The sequence below is a fragment of the Mizuhopecten yessoensis genome, unplaced genomic scaffold, assembly GCF_002113885.1.
Source record: "Mizuhopecten yessoensis strain PY_sf001 unplaced genomic scaffold, ASM211388v2 scaffold10797, whole genome shotgun sequence".
NCBI lineage: Eukaryota > Metazoa > Mollusca > Bivalvia > Pectinida > Pectinidae > Mizuhopecten > Mizuhopecten yessoensis.
In genome coordinates, this window is record NW_018408726.1 from 1,761,321 (window position 1) to 1,780,812 (window position 19,492).

Below are 19,492 nucleotides of genomic sequence, written 5' to 3' on the forward strand. Positions count from 1 at the left end.
TCTCCCGTTGTATGACCCTTGGCTACCTTTTGACAGAGAGGCACTCATTTGTAGGACCCTTGACTACCTTCTGACGGGGAAGTTCCCCTTTGCAGACCCATGACTACTTTCTGACGGAGAAGTCCCCCTTTGCAGACCCATGACTACTTTATCACTGTTTAGTCCCACTTTGAAGGACACCTGGCTAACTTCTGACCGAGTAGTCCCCCTTTGAAGGGTCCCTGAATACCTCCTTGCACAGTAGTCCCCCTTTATTAGGCCCTTTGCTACTTTCTGACAGGATAGTCCCCCTTTGTTAGGCCCTTTGCTACCTTCTAACAGGATAGTCCCCCGGGGTTTGTAGGACCCATTACTTCCTTCTTCCTCAGTAGTTCTCCTTTCTTGGGCCCTTGGCTACTTTATGATCAGGGAAGTTCCCCTTTGTAGAACCCCTGGCTACCTTCTGACTGGGTAGTCCCCCTTTGTAGAACCCCTGACTACTGTTTGACGGGGCTGGTCGCTATATCAGGCAGTCCGTGTGATTAAGCCCCCCTCTATCGAGACATGGCATGAAGCTCTGCGCTAAAAGTAATACGGAATTCTACCTAACAACGAATTTCACGTCGACTCTCAGAAGATAAACTCAAGCGAAATCTTACAGCAAAATGAAAATATTACCAGCAAGATCAGCTACCTGACAGGTTTTTAAATATCTGATAAATTTGATGAATATTCGCTTTGACCTAGGTGATAATACTGCTACACCCCTTGACCGCCCCTGATTGCTCTGATTTGTACATTTGTTTCAACAGGTATAAGCCTGTAGTAGGGCAGTTTTACAATCCCTTCATTAAGTTGTTAATTCGGTGAAAACGAACACGGACAAACTTGAACAAGTAATACTAAATTGTTGAGATAATGAAACTGGAAGTGACAAAGTTTAGAATCAAATATTTTTCTTGGTCTTGTTGTTTTTATTCCTTGGAGAAGTTTTAAGTTATTTAAAGTAACAAATGTGCATTTTATTCCGTAATGTGACGAATCATAATACCTTTAAAAGTGTGTTTATTTGTGTATATATACGTAGGTGTCGGTGTGTGTAGATGTGTATATATACATGTAAGTGTACCCCAGTAGGTTTAATACAAGTCTTACTATGATCTTAATTAAAACAAATTCTCAATATTTACATAACTGAATCAACAGAACGTGAACAGTTCAGGCCAATTGACAACAGGTTGGCTTGTTCCCTACAAAATACCGTACAGGGCACAGACATGTCGACTGCTTTTTGTTTTTGCTAAATGACCGCCATTTTACCGAGATATCCATTTACCAACTGGTCACGGCAAATTAAACGGCTGTGCTGTCATGCACAGTACTTCAGACTCCGGCTATAAATTATCAATTTTTACGATGACAGTGCTAGCAAAAATGGGTGTACCGTAATATTTCATACCCAGTAAAAATAAAACAGGTCAATCTGAAAGCGAGTCTGAAAAATGTGTCTACGATTGTTTTTCCCCCTTTTTATTGAAGTTATGTTTTAATAATCATTTGGTATCAGATTCCATCATGATGTAGTGAGTCGTGCTCAGAACCCCTTCACGTGTAGACCTGAGGATCATCACACGTGTTGCGCAGAGAAGCCCTGCACGTGTCGTAATGATAATGTCCTCAAGTGTCGGGATGAGAACCCCTTCATGTTTCGTTATGAGTATCTCCTCACATGTCGTGATGAGTACCTCCTTACGTGTCGTGCTCAGGATCCCCCATGTGTCATGATGAGAATCCCCTCACGTGCCGTAATGAGTAACTCCTCACGTGTCGTGCTCAGGATCCCCTCACGTGTCGTGATGAGTAACTCCTCACGTGTCGTGCTCAGGATCCCCGACGTGTCGTGATGAGTAACTTCTCGCTTGTCGTGCTATCATCAGTGTTACAACCACTTGTTGTTGCCAATACTAGAGGGGTTTAGAAGGTAACAGAATAGACAGTTGATGTTGATAGCTAACTTACGGGAGAAAGAGTAGATCTTCTAATCCGTGTATTATATGTGTCAAGCATGAATAATTGACGAGTTATATTGAAGTAAATTATACTTCGCATTTTAAAAGAGTTTTCCAGTAATATCACAGGGACAAGAAGTAGTATCATGTTGATAGGAGTATCTACATTGTTACTCATGGTTACTCATGGTCTCTACATTGTTACTCATGGTCTCTACATTGTTACTCATGGTCTCTACAGTGTTACTCATGGTCTCTACATTGTTCCACTGTTACATAGTTTCCTGCGACTTTACAGGAACATAAGGAGGCTAGGTACCAAGGAATTATTAAAAGAATGGGGAAAAAATTCAAATAAACATATACGTTCTCCAAAAGTAACACTTTACCAACGCGTTAGCAAATTGTGTTACATTTTTTCCTCTCGTGACCATTCACCTTCCCATCAGTCGCTTTCTTACTTTGTCCGTCTTGTCTGTCTATTTCATCCGTCCGTCTGTATCTCTCACGCCGTCCGTCTGCCTATCTGGTTATCTCATACACATCTTGATGACCAGCTTTAACTATTCTTTCTTGAGTTACAAGCCCATGAACTCCTCCAGTTAAAACATATTTTCTGTTTTGTATATCTATCGAATAGTGTATTAAATAGTTATTATCTAGCCAGGCAGATATCTACAGCAGTGGAATTAGTTTCAATTTAAAAATAATATCAAAAAAATATCCCTCGTCATTTAAGCGGACAGAATTTTCCGCTAATATATTCGTATTTAATATGAAGTCATACCGAAACTTGAAGATCGTCTTAGAACTTGGCAGGATTTTAATTCTAACAGCAGTAATCACCGCAGGGTAGTATCATATTAGATTTAATGTATTCCGTCAGAAGAGTTATAGCTTCTCAAGTTAAACGTAAACTCGTGGAAAATGACGATATCTAATTTATAAAAACTTGTTCTACTTGTTTTAGACTTGGAGTAGTCGTCTCGTTTTCGCCATACAGGTATCCGGTTATAACTGCCGTCGATTTAAAATAAACACCGGTCGGGACAGACATATAAATACAGAATATCAGGCCGGCTTATACGCCGGGGTTTGGACATATAAACAGACATCTTGCAAACGACCAGAGAAAATAACCCGATGGCTGGTTTTAATTCCGGGCCGATATTACACCTGGCCTATACCTGTATGACGTCGGTCTGACTCACAGCTCACTCACTCTACAACCCGAGTTTCACGAACTCCACAAGATTTCTGTCCCCGACAAACCACAACCATGTTGATAGAATTAACTGTTTCTGTAATGTGGTATTTTCTATTTATATTGTGTTCAACTTTCAAAAGAAGTGAATTTTACAAGTACATGTTTATAATTCCATTCTTTGAATTTTCATTTTATAAAACAATTGAAAAGTTTCTCAAGAAATATCAAGTAGGTGCTCAAATGATTCCGAATGCGTTTAAGTATGTTTTTAATAGTTTAACATGATGTTGAGATTTGAGAACTCCACAATAAAACAATAAAGATCCTTCACACAAAAGAAATATTTTGAAACTCCGTATCAAATGTAATTCAACAAGTTTGCTTTTATGTCTGAATAGGGGAGAGGGGGCCGGAGTACTACCTCTATGTGATGAAACATCTCAGTATTGTATTTAAACAATCTCCCAGAAACTTGCGCAATCTAAAATTGGTTCTAATGTTTTAATTCTTTAAATGATTTATTTAAAAAGACCCGTCTTCGTGTTTAGGGTAACAGAGGCGCTTAAACAATATATCATCTCAGTTAATTCAGGATGTACAATGTAAAAATTAAAATTAGAAAGGTCAAAAACATTAATCATTAATTCCCTGTGGATATATCGGTCAATTTGATTAATTTTCAAATATAGTTCAATATTCTCTTCTCATGTTAAGTTTTATTAAAATATTTATTCAAAATGTAACTACTACGTAGTAAAAAGCCTATCACGAGTGAATTTGTGTTTCCCCCACCCCCAACAGTAATTAATGGTGCACATTAAAACAATCCCTTTCCCCCCCGAGGTCAGTTGTCGTCTAATCGTCTTTAGATTAGCACAGTTTCCGCTATCAATAGAAAACCGCTACATGAAACAAAATCAGATTTACGAGATTACAGGCGATTATATGGCTATCTGTTATCAAAGTCGCAGAACCCCCTCATCACAATAATAGGAGAGTTATTCCGAGGCTAATTCGTCCTTACTGCTTTCGGCGTAAAAACTCGGGATCATATTTGTCGCAGTTGCAGAATCTCACCACGTGTTTCACGCCAAGTAAATTAAGATAACGAGATTTTGGTGCCATATACCGCCATAAACTTCTAGGGCGGCTAAATCGTTTAATTAGTTCGAGGGCTAGTGCTAAGGACACAGGGCTAACCTCCAGTCCGGTCGGAACACGTATGTTTTTCACTAGAGGATGTTAAAAGATCCGTCCGTGAATATGTCGAAAATAAATCGAGTATGTTAAATCTGAAATATCGCCCAATAAATCAGAGTGTCCTCTGTCACGTCCAGAAGTCACTCCAGTAAACAGAAATAGAACTTGCAAAATGGTTCAAAATGTTTAAGATACTTTTTAAATTATTACCTCTCTTGTGAAATATACACTGCATGTAAATATCATCTGAACTAAACAAGTCTACAGAATGGAGACTTTTAAACTTTTTGTTTAAATGTAGTAGGGCCTTTAATTTATTTCATTATTATTTATTTATTTCCCATATAACTTTTTAAAGTTCGCTTTATGATGAAAACCCTGTTTAAATAATTTCTAGGTTTTTAAACACACACGATGCACCTTTTATGTACTTCTTGTCCTGTTGTAACATAGTTGGCCGGTAGCTATATCTTCAGGCCTATTTTATTAGACATGGCATTCAGTTACGGCTGGATTAATTTGTGTACGGCAAGACATAATGGAAAATAAGTGTAAATCCCATCTTCCCATTATTGACTAAATGGTTTGTTAAAAGTGACCAAACGGCGGTCAAAGTGGTAGGTAAAAACAATCATGATTTTCTTATATATACCACAACACCCAGCAGTAAAACAAAGCGAATTTAAGGGAGAAATTCAGACCATAGTGTGTATCAGTTTTTGAAATACATGTTGAATTCTAGTATTGACTTTAAAACTGAAAAGGAGGGACATGTCAATCAAAGTTGAAATACTTATGAAAATACAAAGATTATTTCAAGTATCAAATATAATCATTTTTGTTTAAAGTGTGAAACGTTGGCGATATGTTAAGAAACTGTTCTCTCGGCCTACCTCAGACAAACTTAGCCATACTCGAATGCCATTTTAGTATCTGCAGAAGCGACTGCTACTTAAAGTAGATGATTTTCACTTGACAAACAGTTTAAATCAGGCCCTACATTTGTCAACATGAAGCACTCCAGTCGTGTACGGTGTTTACCTACACGTCAACAACAGGGTACACGGAATAGTTTTACAGCTATGGTTTAAGAAAAAGGGAATACCTGTGTCAGAAAACCATCAACAGTAATTACTGAAAGAATCAAAGGAAGATATAAATTTGTTCAGAATTTTTTTAATTTATTCTATTTGGTTGTACGCCTTGGCGCAAGACTGTTCATTCAATAAACAATCTTAATTCTATAAATATTTACAAATTAGCATAATTGTAGTAAGCTTGAAAATAAAAAATGCAAATCTATTAATAAAATTTTATATATTTTTTTTCTCAAGAAAATAATCATACAATAATTTAAGTACTTCTTACATAGGAAATACTGAGCCACTTAAACATTCAAACTTTGGAAAAAATATATGTATAATTCAAGTCACGTTTTGAAGATTTTTTTTACCAGTAAATCAGCAGTTTATACCAAAAAACTCTTCAAACATTTTCTTCCCCTAAATTATAGATAATGTTATAAATTCAATGGTAATAAAAGTACCTTTGGTTCAATATTTCAAGGTTATTTCCTTAGTGAAAACAAAATTATACTATGTAGATAACTAATAATGCTTCTCACACTTAATCAGTTCTCTGTACAAAATTTATAAAGTATAATTACAAAAATAAGTTCATTTTAAAGAAAAATGAGCAAACATAAATATGTCGAATGATAAATGAAATATTTTTGCTCATAAATTCCCTTTTACACCATTCTGACAACAGATTCACAAAATAACATTCACACAACATATTATGCCACAAATAAGTTTGCAAAAAAACTCTCGTTATAAACAATAAATTGAATTTATAAACAAATGCTACTGTATTTCAAATATTTAACATAAAAGGTAAAATAGCACAACTTGATGTATTGGAGTTCCTGCCTTGTGAAATGAGATTCCTCGATGATATGTCCAAGGAAATATAGAGAACTTTCACACGCGCGAACACCACATTTGCCCATCAACCATGCCTTCGGATTTAAGGATGAGCAACTTAATAAACGTTTTGAAACTTTCCCCACACAAGAATCGTCCAACCATTTTCTCAGTCCCTCCACGGGTTTTCGTAGTGTACAGGTACTTGATCGCCTCCTAAAAGTAAAAATTGAGGAATTCCTTCTTAATCGTGTCAAAGGCGATACATTGTGTTCATATAAATCACCACATATAATCATATCAACAGTTAATTGTTCTAGTAATATGACGATTCAAATGGGGGGAAAGATTAGTTCATAATTCACGTCTAGCAAAAGTTCGTGAAGATTATAGATTTAAAATCAGTTCATAATAATATTTTAACACACACACACACTAGACTTTTTTCAAATATACTGTGTAGATGTAAATTGTTATTTTTTCGTTTGATAAAAAGTTACATATGTGTAAGCGGAACAGTACTATTTTCCGTTGCTGACGGCTGATAATGAGATTGATGCATTAGTCTTTGCTGTGCTGCAGCACTATGGTGCTCCCCCGCGTCCCCCGGTAAATACATACTGATCATTTCCCGTAGGTCCCCTGGATTCCGGCCTCCCGTGGGGACGGGCTGTCCCGGCCCTCCGGTCTGTGGTTCCCGTTTGATCGACGTTTGGGGGACTTGGGAGGATGGCATGGCTCCGTATGCCATTGACATCGTGTAGCTCTGTGATCCGTTCATGTAAGATGGAGTTGTCATTTGGTTTGAAGGCATAGATTGTGTTGCCATATTCGGATAACCATATTGTCCAGCAAGTCCCATTTGGTTTGCCATGTGATACGCGTTTGGGTCGTGCATCATATAACCGTTTGGCATGTACCCGTTCATCGGATACATACCCGCGCCGTCACGGCCGGGCTGGAGCGGAGCACCGGGCTGCATTCCGGGTAGTGCGTATTTGTCCTTTTTCATGAGAGTTTTTGTCTTCCTTCGTGGTCTGTATTTGTAATCGGGGTGTTCTTTCATGTGAATAGCACGGAGCCTCTTAGCTTCGTCAATAAACGGACGTTTTTCTGTTTCCGTCAAAAGTTTCCACTCCGCACCGAGTCGCTTACTGATTTCAGAGTTGTGCATTTTGGGGTTTTCCTGTGCCATTTTCCTTCTCTGACCTCGCGACCACACCATAAAAGCATTCATAGGGCGTTTGACCCTATCTAAGTCTTTCTTCTGTTGAGCCGTAAGGCCCCCACCACCCTGTCCGTTAGAAATGTTCGTTTGCTCGGGTGGGGAGTGAGCCTGGTGAGGGTGGGGTGCCGTATGAACCTGGTGATTCTGGGGGTGTCCCTGATGGGCCTGGTGTGGCGGCCCCATCCCCGGGTTTGAAACCCCTACCCCTGCGAGAGTTTGTTGTAACTGAGCTTTAGACATGTCCTGCTCCATATTCTGTGGGTAGTCACAAACACAACACACGATAGCCGAGTTTATCGAGTAATACAAGTCACGTTTGTCGTGTAAATAAACAGTAGCTTCCAATACCGGCTCACAAACTTCTTTATAACTGCGTGTATTGTTGAAGTCCAATGGCTATGAATATGACCCGAGTCCAATAGAAGAAGATAGAATTGATAAATCTCCACAGCTTTTCTCTGCGTTTCAAAAGAACGTCTCCTATAGTCAAGCACCTCTTTTTCTTTGCCTAATATGCTTTAGTGAACACATGGTTATCGATTGTGAGGCGAACAAACAGAAACGCTCTCGGCCAATCAAATTAGGCTATGCTAATTTCCTGAGTTCTGCGTGTCACTGCCGCGAATAAATTTCAGTGGTGGGCAAGGTGAGAAAAATTGTGGGCGGGGCTAACAGGTAACCGGCATTGTGTGACGGTTCGACTGAGTGAATAGTTTCAACTGAACTTCGTTCAACCCATGGAAAATGGGGACGAGCCAACTATTGAAATGCAGATTTCTTGACCGGGGTGTCAAACGGAACGACTACGGTCAGTTGTGGAATGAGATGAAATTTAATGTCAATCAAATTTAAATACATATTTTAATAAAGTTCTTTCTGTTAGTTTCAAAGGAACGCTTACTAATAATACGAAATAGAAATGTGTGAGAATATTATAATATAGTGAAATATTTACTTTATTTTCTGGTTATAACCGTTGGAAAAAATATAAAAATACTGTAGAGATTGTTTTGTTTGTGCGAAAAGTATCAACTTATTTTAAACCGCTATTGTGGTATTATCAACAATCTATGTAAAAAAAGGACTGTTGTAGAAGTTTTCAAATATCCTTTTTCTTTAAATTCATTTCCCAAAATCACATTTAACACACATCATTAGGCATCTGTGTTATCAACATGCCAGAGAAATACAGAATTTATATAGTTCTGTTACGAAGTGTTTTTTTTTTTATTTATACAACAACTGCCTCTTGAAGATTCAATGAATAAATTTTGAAGCAGAATAGTAAAAATATTGAAATGTACTTTACAAAATTAACATATGGGTTAAATGTATTAACTACAAAATGTGTGTTTTGAAATATATAAATATAAAGTACATCTCAATTTTTCCATAACATACGTTCATTTTTACCTCTATCAAATCGAAAAATAATTAGTTTTTTTTTTAGAAAGGAAACAGTTACTGGTACGAATCCATCCCGATTCGTTATTTCAGACACCTGTGTTTAAGCCACCGTTTACCTCTAAGTACATCGACACGGGAGTAGATATACTTAGAGCTCCCTTTATTCCAGGAGTACGATTTTATTTGCTTTTAGCATTAAAATCCTATGATAATTGAACGGTCAACCAATTAGTACAGGATTGTTTTTTACAGTTGTTTCTTAATACAACATCTTGCAATGAAATGTAGTTGACAGCCGAGCGAACAAACCGTTACATATTGTGCTACAGTTGCCTTCGTTTTCAATGGAAAGTAATTCGTAACAGTTAACGGGTGTTAAGTTACAATATAACCTATCGTCGGTTTCTATACCCGGTCGTATTACCTCTATATAAAGCGTACGAGAATAGGCATTGTGAGTGTAATATCTATCGCATTGTATATGCGAAACAATGCATACAATCGTAACCTCAGCACCTCGATGTGTCTTGCTACAGATTTGAGTTGAATGAAATCAACAACTATGGCCATTCATGAATGGGAAATGTGTGTCTGGCTGCAGTAACAAAGCTAGAGACCTGAAATTGATTACTACAGAAAATTTCACGCGTATTTTATAGTAAACGCGTCCATAGTAAGTTGTCGATAATTTCAGTACATTAAAGGAATTAAATGATTATATATGTATACGTGTGTATAGATGTGTGTGGCTAAGACTGCATTGAAAGGAATTAGGTATTGTCCCATAGAACCGGCTACTTGTGTATTTATCATCCTCTTTAACTGATAACAACAAAAGCTGTACATGGTGCTCAGGATTTGTATTGCATTCAGGAATATTTCATTCGTACAAAATAATGATTTATTCATTAAGATGTTTTTGTTCTTATGTATGACTATAGGAGGCAGAAGTATTTACATTGTGTATCAAATACTGACTAGATATATTATTTATATGTACCGATCCTGTGACTCGACCTCGGGAACAAATCTCGAACGGATTGCCCGTATACGATTGAAGGGATTAAGCATCGTGCACAGATGTCAGGCACATATTTCATTTACATATTTACAAATGTCTAAATTTGAAGGACTTCAAAAATCGAAAATGTACTTACATATGCTGCATTTGTGTGAAACAAACAGGCGAACATGACAAGGATTTTGGACAATATCTGGACAAGTGTACTTAGAAAATCACACTTGATATTCGTAAGTAGGAAAATTATTTTACTGTAGCCATTGCCCAGATGTCCACACTAGCAAACTCGCCATGGATTATTGATACATAAAGAAACACTGCGCTCACCTGTAATGATAAACGTAGGTTGATGTTGTAGTATTCTATTAATTATGAAATGACGATAGACATTCTAATTGACGAGGCGAACCCGTTTTTTTCTCTCCGTGAAATTGCACGGTCATGAATATATAGTGTGACTCCGAAACCAGAAAATTATTAGCAAAGTGCCTTCGTGTATTTCTGTGCTATGCATAATTGATAAGAAAAAGCCTCCATGCACTGGAAATGTCACGAAAAGGAAAAGGAGGTTCTCTAGCATACAGGAATACAGACAGAGACGCGACGTCCTGCTACAAAATTATGACTTACATCTCACATATCAACAAGATTTGTTTACATTCTTTTATATATATATATATATATCCTTTTCCTATTTAAGCATCGTGCACAGATGTCAGGCACATATATTTCATTTACATATTTACAAATGTCTAAATTTGAAGGACTTTATATATTATAGTTTTTATTCTATATATATATATATATACAATTATGATAAAAATGTATAATCAAAATTAGATCTTTACAAACAATGTATAAGGTTTAGGAATAATGAGGTACACACGGCAACGCGAGTTTTACATAGAAGTTGTTATTAAGTAATCATCTTATGCACGGTGTTAATACCGATTCATATTCATCAGCATAATTATAGATCAAGATTAACAATTTTTATTTTCTTCAATTTGTTAATTGAAACTGGTCGGTAACAGATAGAAATATTATTTCTATTTTATCTAAAAGCTTTTTGGATCAGCTGTCAGATTTTTAAGAGGAAAAATAATAGTATTAATCAAATGCACGTGCATCACTTCAACCATGCACGTGCCCTCGCGCTAACGAATGATGTGCAGACATTGTCAGAGGCTACCAACAAATCAGTGTGCAGTGAAAAGGAAAAAGCCACAAGGATTTAAAATCTCAAATTATTAGGATATTGTATATTTTTATTAAAATATTCCTTTCTACAAATATAATTAAGGGACCGTATTTTGAAATAGAATCATTGACAATGTTTGAAAATTTATTCCAGATTAATTATTTAAACTGCAGCTTTTATTTCAATTATTGAAACACCAATTTCTTGTGTTATTTATCAAATACATATCAAGATGATAATGATAGGAGGATATTGTTCATGTCTGAAATGTTGTGTACGAGGAATATCCGTTTATAAGTGTTAATAGCGTTAAAGGGGCGGCGGGTATGTTATAAAGGCAGAGTCGGAACCTTTTCCTGATATCCGCATTTTATGTAGAATGCTTATAGATAAATGTAAATAGAAAGTATTTGTTTGTTCCGACTGATGCATGATTTTTCCATTGGTTTAGATATATATTTATTAGCAACTAATTTATTGGAATAAAATACAGATCAAAATTGAACTGCTATATCAAAAATACAATGATGGTTTAACTGGCCTTGACTGTATTTTATTATAATAAATTTTGTCAATAATAAAGAGTCTTCAGCAAAACATGGACACAAGACAAATGATGATTATATATTTTCTCCCTTAAGCACTTACAAACTATTAACACTACGGTATCATTATAAAATCAATAACGACCAGATCACCAGACATGTTCAACTCCAACCGGGGCGACAAGTAAGAAATATCATTATAGAGAAGTGCTCAGGTGGCTAATTGGTAAAGATGACAGGTGAAAATGACATGTTCTTGTCATACCGGGGTGTGTGATGGCCGTTAGCGGTACAACTGGCCCGACCCCCGGGGTACATGTCCGGTGGGGGCCTGCAGGTTTTACCTGTAAACTTCACACCTGTGCTTTTGACGTTGATTGTTGTTGGTCATGTCCTTACATGCTATTGACACACTCGAGAACGAGTTTGTTGTGTGTGTCCCTACATATAAAAATCCAATTATTCCTTACCTTTGTTTGTAAATAAAACATACAATTTATGCTCGTGTGACATTGTATGTTCCAGTAGTACTTATAACCATTTTATTGACATAACGCAATTATTGGTTAACAAAACATTTTCAATTCATAGACTTAAACCTTAAAAAGAAAATAATAATAAAAAATAACAATAATAAGACGAAAACAAATCCTGTATATCAGAAGAACGAAAACGATTTTTTGAAGGGATTATGCACACAATCATGACCAAGATACAGAATTGGCATTTACTTTAATTTTTAACGGTAAATTAGGTAAAGTAAATTAATCGAGTAAGTCATTTAATTCATAATGTTTACAAAAAAATCGGTAAATTGAACTGAGAAAAATATATTAATGATTGTTAAGCATTTGCTTAAAAAATATAAAAGGAAATATTAAATAAATAACGTCCTTTATATTATTTTTTATAGTTTAACCGTTAGCTGTGCTAACAAATATAATGATATTATCATTTAAATAAATGTCAGACATTGTATAGAGATTGATAAAGGATTCAAAGTAATTAACCATTAAATGTTTTCTATACCAAACTCTTTCAAAATAAATCATTTACAGCCCCTATTGAAAAGGAATAAACTAGCCTTGTGTACGTGTGTGTATGGGGTATATATATGGGCCGTGTATACCCACATCTATAGAGCACCTGTTAAATCTTCAAGTACAGAATCATAAAAACTGTTGGATCTCGTAAGATAAACTGGTATTGACTGTAATTATCAACAATGAGAACATTTTTGAAAGTCGACATGAAATTTATTCAATTTTTCTTTCACGATCTTAACCATTATTGAATTTTTATCGTCCGAGTTCTTCCTCCGTATGAGAATTTCATCCCCACAATCTTTGTATGAATCTGCTCTGTAACAAATATCAACTGCCCACACTTTCCCCGCCTACCATAAAATATCCAGATCCCCTCAACCCTCCTTAACTAGTTACAAATATCCAGATCCTTTCAGCACTACCTAGTAACAAATATCCATATCCCCTCAACCCTCCCTTACCTAGTAACAAATATCCAGATCCTCTCAACCCTCCCTTACCTAGTAACAAATATCCAGATCCTCTCAACCCTCCTTACCTAGTAACAAATATCCGTATACCCTCAACCCTCCCTTACCTAGTAACAAATATCTACTAAAACGTTTTTCCCCACATCCCTCCGTGCGTAGTCCCCCCCCCCCCTCCCTCCCAAACACGAATCCCGTCCAATGAATTTACTTCCCTAATTCTACCTATGTCACACACTCATCCCCATCATAGGAATATGCCGCTTTTCAAACAATACCTCCCCAACAAGATGAAATCGTTCAGCCCCCCCCCCCCCCCCCCCCCCCCCCNACACACCTCACTACATGAACCTATCTCATTTATATCCCCTCAACACCATCATCACAGGGGGGAGTAGAGAGACAAGAGAGAATGTGTGTAGGAGGGGAGAGAGGGGACAATATGAGGGGCGAAAGGGGGACGATAAGTGGAAGGGAAAGAATATGTTAGGAAAGCAGCATTGAATGTTGGAATTATAACGAAGCATGGACGGTTGTTATATTGGTCCGAAGTTCCTTGACATAATCTGAGCTAGTATTAGACATATTTATAAACTTGTCTTTATTTCGCTAGCTGTGTGTTGGTCTTGCATAAGACATGTCTTCAATATCCGTTTGAAATGTATTGTTGTAGGACTTGTCTTGGTCAGGTGTTAGACGTGTCTTGTTTTGGTATTATACCGTAAGGTGTCTTGGTCCAGTGTTAGACTTGTCTTGTTTTTGTGTAAGACGTGTCTTGTTTTTGTGTAAGACGTGTCTTGTTCAGGTGTTAGACGTGTCTTGGTCAGGTGTTAAGCGTGTTTTGGTCAGGTGTTTGATGTGTCTTGGTCAGGTGTTAGACGTGTCTAAGTGAGGTGTTGGACGTGTCTTGGTCAGGTGTAAGACGTGTCTTGGTCAGGTGTTAGACGTGTCTGGGTCGGGTGTTAGACATGTCTTGCTATCTCCCGTATCAGACAATCTGACTGTGAGATTATGATGTTCAATAGGCGTGTCTTAAACCCGTACTAGGTTAGACGTGTATACAATTTAAAATATGTGTTGGTACACGGTGGTAGTCATGTTTTTACCATGCAGGTGGTTGAGTAAGACAATCTTCGGAAGATGAAAGGACGGTACAGATAGAAATACATTAAGAGGAGGAAATATACCTTCAGCAAAAGTCGTGAAGTAACAAATGACTTACCTAATGATCCAGAAGTAACGTTAGTTTGACACTTTATACAATTGGAATAGAAATTTTGATTGTGGCCGTCTTGACCTATTACAGAACCAAGAGTCAATGGGACAGCAGCACTGACCACCATGAGACAATGGCACCAGACCTATCTGGACAATTTTTTCCGGTATTATACTCTAAGCCACAAAAGTCATGACATCAACATTTTGGTAATTTACGGCCAATAGATGTGAAACTAGATAAAATAGTGTGGCCAAACCGAGACCCTACGCCAACCCCTCGATGTGTTTGCTTATATTTAGGGAACAGGAAAGTATCGTGCTTAAAAGTAATTTATTTTGAAAAAGAGTGTTAAATTTTCAAACTCATTCAAGCATTATAATATGAAGTAAAATGTTCGTCGGGGTCATGAGAACACAGGACGCCTAGAAATACAGCACTTCTTGATATGTTTTTAACCTAAAACTCAACGCACACTTTTATAAATAACAGCTAGAGTTTAGAGAGAAAAATTTAACGTGAGACCAGTGAAGCGGAACATGACCACCTCAGCTAGACACGAGGAATTTGTGTTTAAAACACCACACAACAAGTAGTAGGTCGACGCACGCCGCCATTTTGGATTTTGTAGATCATAACATTGAAATAATACAATCAATTGGACGCGATAAGACGTTCTGAACACGGTGGAAAGAAATTCAATATGTTTTAAACATTTTAAGATTGAAATCTCTATTTTCTTAGGTAGATATAATTATTCTATGTCGTATATATTTTTAAGTGTATAGAGTGAGTGAACTAGATATTACATCAGCATGAATAAACATGCTATGTAGTTTGAAAATGTGTAGAAAAAATTACTAAAGGAAACAAAAATGGGAACAAACTTTCTTCGTTGTCATTCCTAGATACAAAACTTTTTAAACAAAACTCCGTCGTATTTAAATCGGAAGTGTAAGTTCTGAACGACGTCACTGTCGGGTGGTTCTAACGGAAGTTAAGCCAATTACAAGCATTTTTCGGATATTACGGATGATATATAAATTACCTAACACATCTATATAAATATATAACCTTTGTTATCACATAAAAGACTTACCTCCATCATTCTCTGAACAGCGCTGGACATGTACAGAAAAATACTATCCGCGATCCAATATATAAGTCTAAATAAATAAATATATGAATGTATCCATTCATAGGACAAAATTTATCAAAAATCCTGTATGTCACAACATATTTGCAATGGCTCTACCGTCCAAATGTTTTGGGTTTAATGCTACAAATGCTAGTCAAATGCTCTGCTATAAAGCCGGCTAGGCGGCTAATTGTGTGCTATCAATAAACTTTTATTCTCCATTTTAAATGGAAGGCTCTCTTAGGCAATGTAATATGTAACGAGATAAAGAAACGTCTCTTTCAGAAACCCAACAATATATTTTGTACTACCAGATAATAGGCGAAAATTCTTTTCATACTAGCTCAATGGGGAGACGTCTATGGATTTTCACGCTCTCCTATACAATACCGCCACACCAATAATACAGGGGGACTAAGCTTTGCCAGCGAGTTCGAACAATCAGCTCGGGATTTCGGCTCGTTATTGCTATTCATAGGACTAGCTATGAATATGATATTTATTGAGTATTTAGTACAAATGCATTTAGTTATGAAATAATTCAATTTGTATGAGTTTACAGTGTTTCTGTGAGATGGGAGACTGAAACTATATTTCCCATTGTCTCCTGTATGTAAATAACCTAGAGCCTTGATCAATGCATACTTAGTATTGGCCGACCAAACAGAAATCCTTACTTCTATTGGCGGAATGGACAGACGTCCATTAAGCGTAGAAATGGATACCTATTTGGACACGAATTGCTACTGTACATAAAATGTCGTGTTTGTTTAAATAATCTAGCCTTCAGGTAAACCGCTAGTAAGAGGCCATATTACCTAATGGTATTTGGTCAGGCTGAAAACCGGAGCGATCCTGGGATATTTACATACGCTATTTGCTCTGAGAGAGATCTACTTATATTATTTCGCCACCTACATGCGACATGCCGAGAAATAATGATGGCGGGTCCTTGGGAATTTGGTACACCCTTTAATCAGCTTATCTACTCAACGGCTTAAGATATAAATATCTTACATTAATTTGTCAAACGAAATCGAAAACAACAGTCCTGTCTATCGACTGACCAACTAGGTATTTACTTCAAACTAGAGAAAGAGAGAGAGAGAGAAAAAAAAGAACAGTTCTGTGTACACCAAGTTAAAGGCAATGAGGTAGAGATAGATAGATAGCGGAGAGAGAGAAAAATGATTCCGTGTACAACAAACTAAAGGCAAAGTGGGAGCGAGATAGAGGGATTGAGAGATGGGAGGAGAGAGAAAATTGTACGACAAACTAAAGAGAGAGACAGACAGACAGACAGACAGACAGACAGAAGNGCAATATACATACCTATTGCCAGTGGATCAAAAAATAATATCTTATTATGTATAACAGATTAAGCGCATCTTCCAAATCAAACCGAAATTCGTGTATTGCTTATTATAATAGAAATCTCATTTCTGACATGTTTACGGTCCGTCATTCGCAAAAACAACTCAATTTTACCATTTTACAAAGGGATGAAGAGAACCTCAATTCAACAATACATAACAAATAAAAATAGCGCCATTAAAAACGTTTTTTTCAAAATGTATGTTATCATACCCTGTCGTTTGAAAACCGTGCGTCATCCAGTGTAGGTAATTGCCGTAAAGACATTTTTATTGAAACTTTGATGGCTGCCTATACACTTTTTGTATTAATTAAAATAGAAAGTTTTTCGATCGGTACGGAGCACCTATCTTAAACGGCCAAAAAATCTAAAATGGAGACAATTCAAGCTATTCTATCAAGTAATGAAATGATTTCTTCGATGAAATAAATGATAGATTTCTATTTTTAATAATCCTCGCGAAACCTAGATCTTGATTAATCCAAGATTTGTTTGTATCGATATTTGATGAATAATTCATTGACATATGTTTTCATCTACAAGTAACAAGAGATGATATTTGCTAGAATTTGTTTTGCCTTGCTAACGAGACTCAGTGTTTCCACGATTAACTTTCCAATTACCAGCGTTATAATCGTACTTCACTAACGTATTCAAGCAACTGTGGTGCATTAAAAGAACCCAGACAACTGCGGAAATGTAATTGACATTCCGACCAGTCCCTGAGTACGAATAATCCAGCTTTTCTAGAAACTCAGGGTTGGTCGGTACAACACCTTCGATTGCCTTTCTAATTCACTGCCCTTTTATCCCAGATTGTAAGTCTTCCTTTAAAGGTTTATATATGTTCACGATGGTTAAATAAGGTACATCTGTATCCCAAATATCCCAAATGTAAGAAGCCAGTTTGCCATTCGATCCGGATTTAACATAATCAATATCTATTGAGCTGTTTATATATACACATATCGATACATTCTCTGAATACTTTTATCACATACATTTGTTTATCCTTCAACGTCTTGGTTGCAAGTTGACGAAAAACTTCTTGAATTTATTAAGTTAATGAAAATGCTTGAACATTTTAAATATTTACTTAAAATCATAAAAAGTGTATTTAAGAATTTGCTGAGTAAGGGTTGCAATTTATTTATAGTACTGCAATATCGCAAAACGCAATTAACGTTTTTTTGCTATGACCGACCCATGATAATATTGCTTAATAAATATGAGATATTTCGTTTATCAATTGGGAATGGTTTATTGCATTATCAGGTCCTTTTCTTCAAAGGGGAGAAATTGACACAAACTTCACACCCTTAGTATAGTGAAAGTGTAAAATATCACAGACAGGGGCCGGAAGTAGCGGGTATCACGCTGTTTGTTACGTCAGCCGCTCTCCCTGTGACGGCGCGGAAAACGTGTCCCGAGGGGTTCTCACAACGCAAATAAACAATAACCCTTAATTATAACACGGGGCCGATACAAATGGATTACCAGGCGGTGACACAAAGGAGTTCGCGCAGTCTCAGACCTCTTAATGGGCCGACACTCTTAAACTAATTAGCGCCCAACTCGTTTTTTGTGGGTCGAAGGTGTTTACACAACAGCTTACGTACCGCGTGGCCCTCCGACTGACGGATTCCCGTTTACCCCATTACGTGGTGACCTAATGATCAGTTTGTTTTCCTAAAGGGTCGACAATGCCCCTTTAGGGGATTTTCACCTGGAATGTAAGTAAAACTTGACGCTGACATTTTGAAATCGCGCATGTCAGTCATTGTCGAAACATATGTCGTATTACAACGAGGCTGCCGTTAACGGTCAATGTTTGTCCACGAGATTGACACAGTATAAACAGTTGTTTTAAGAGTTTATCGTGGCATAATATCTGCTCTTAGAGATCAGTTGATAAAATCGAAAGGGGATAGCGACGATTTCGGCGACGAACCGTGAAAAATGACAACCTTTCTTTTCAATTTAAATGTTGTTTTATGTCATTTTAAGAATACTTGTCTACATATTTATCTTGTTTCGAGTAGATTGTGTTTATAAACATACATGTCCACATTCAGGTATATACAACCATTTCATATAGATGTTTAATACACACAAAAACCTTTCTCTCAAAGCAAGAGAGTTACTCAAGACTGTTGAGAATTTAAACTTTGTTTTTCTCCGAAATTCCCAAATAACTGATAAAGAACGGAGAATATAGCCACTGAGATTTGAGTTTAAGTTAATTGTTTGACTAAGGTCGTTTTAAAACATACATAACACAAACTTCCAACTATGGACATTATCATTGATAATACGGGTTGAACGAAAGTATTAGTGATGCCATCATAACGATAACGTAGAGATCGCTGCTCCTTGTAGGCTGTATTGAAAAATATAAAGAGAAATACAAGTATTATAATTTATTGTAAACATATAGAAAAATACTAACTGTATTTTGTCCAGAGTGAAAATCCTATCTTCTTGACAAAATTACACGCAAATGAACACGCGTTATTCGATTTGTCTTT

The 19,492-nt window shown here is 36.7% G+C and overlaps 1 protein-coding gene across 1 annotated transcript; it reads right to left on the minus strand.

The window, feature by feature from the left end:
- Positions 1 to 5,554: 5,554 nt before the first annotated feature.
- On the minus strand, positions 5,555 to 8,027 carry LOC110462489 (transcription factor Sox-2-like). The gene is made up of 2 exons (XM_021516453.1): positions 6,942 to 8,027; positions 5,555 to 6,536 (listed from the first exon to the last, which is right to left on the minus strand). The coding sequence occupies exons 1-2, from the start codon at positions 7,798 to 7,800 to the stop codon at positions 6,490 to 6,492; spliced, it is 906 nt and encodes a 301-aa protein (XP_021372128.1). The 5' UTR covers positions 7,801 to 8,027; the 3' UTR covers positions 5,555 to 6,489.
- Between the last annotated feature and the right edge of the window lie 11,465 nt (positions 8,028 to 19,492).

Coding starts and splice junctions, on each gene's coding strand:
- LOC110462489 (XM_021516453.1), bottom strand. CDS start 7,800: ATGGAGCAGGACATGTCTAAAGCTCAGTTACAACAAACTCTCGCAGGG. Junction 6,537..6,941: donor GGACCTACGGGAAATGATCA/GTATGTATTTAC, acceptor TTTTACTTTTAG/GAGGCGATCAAGTACCTGTA.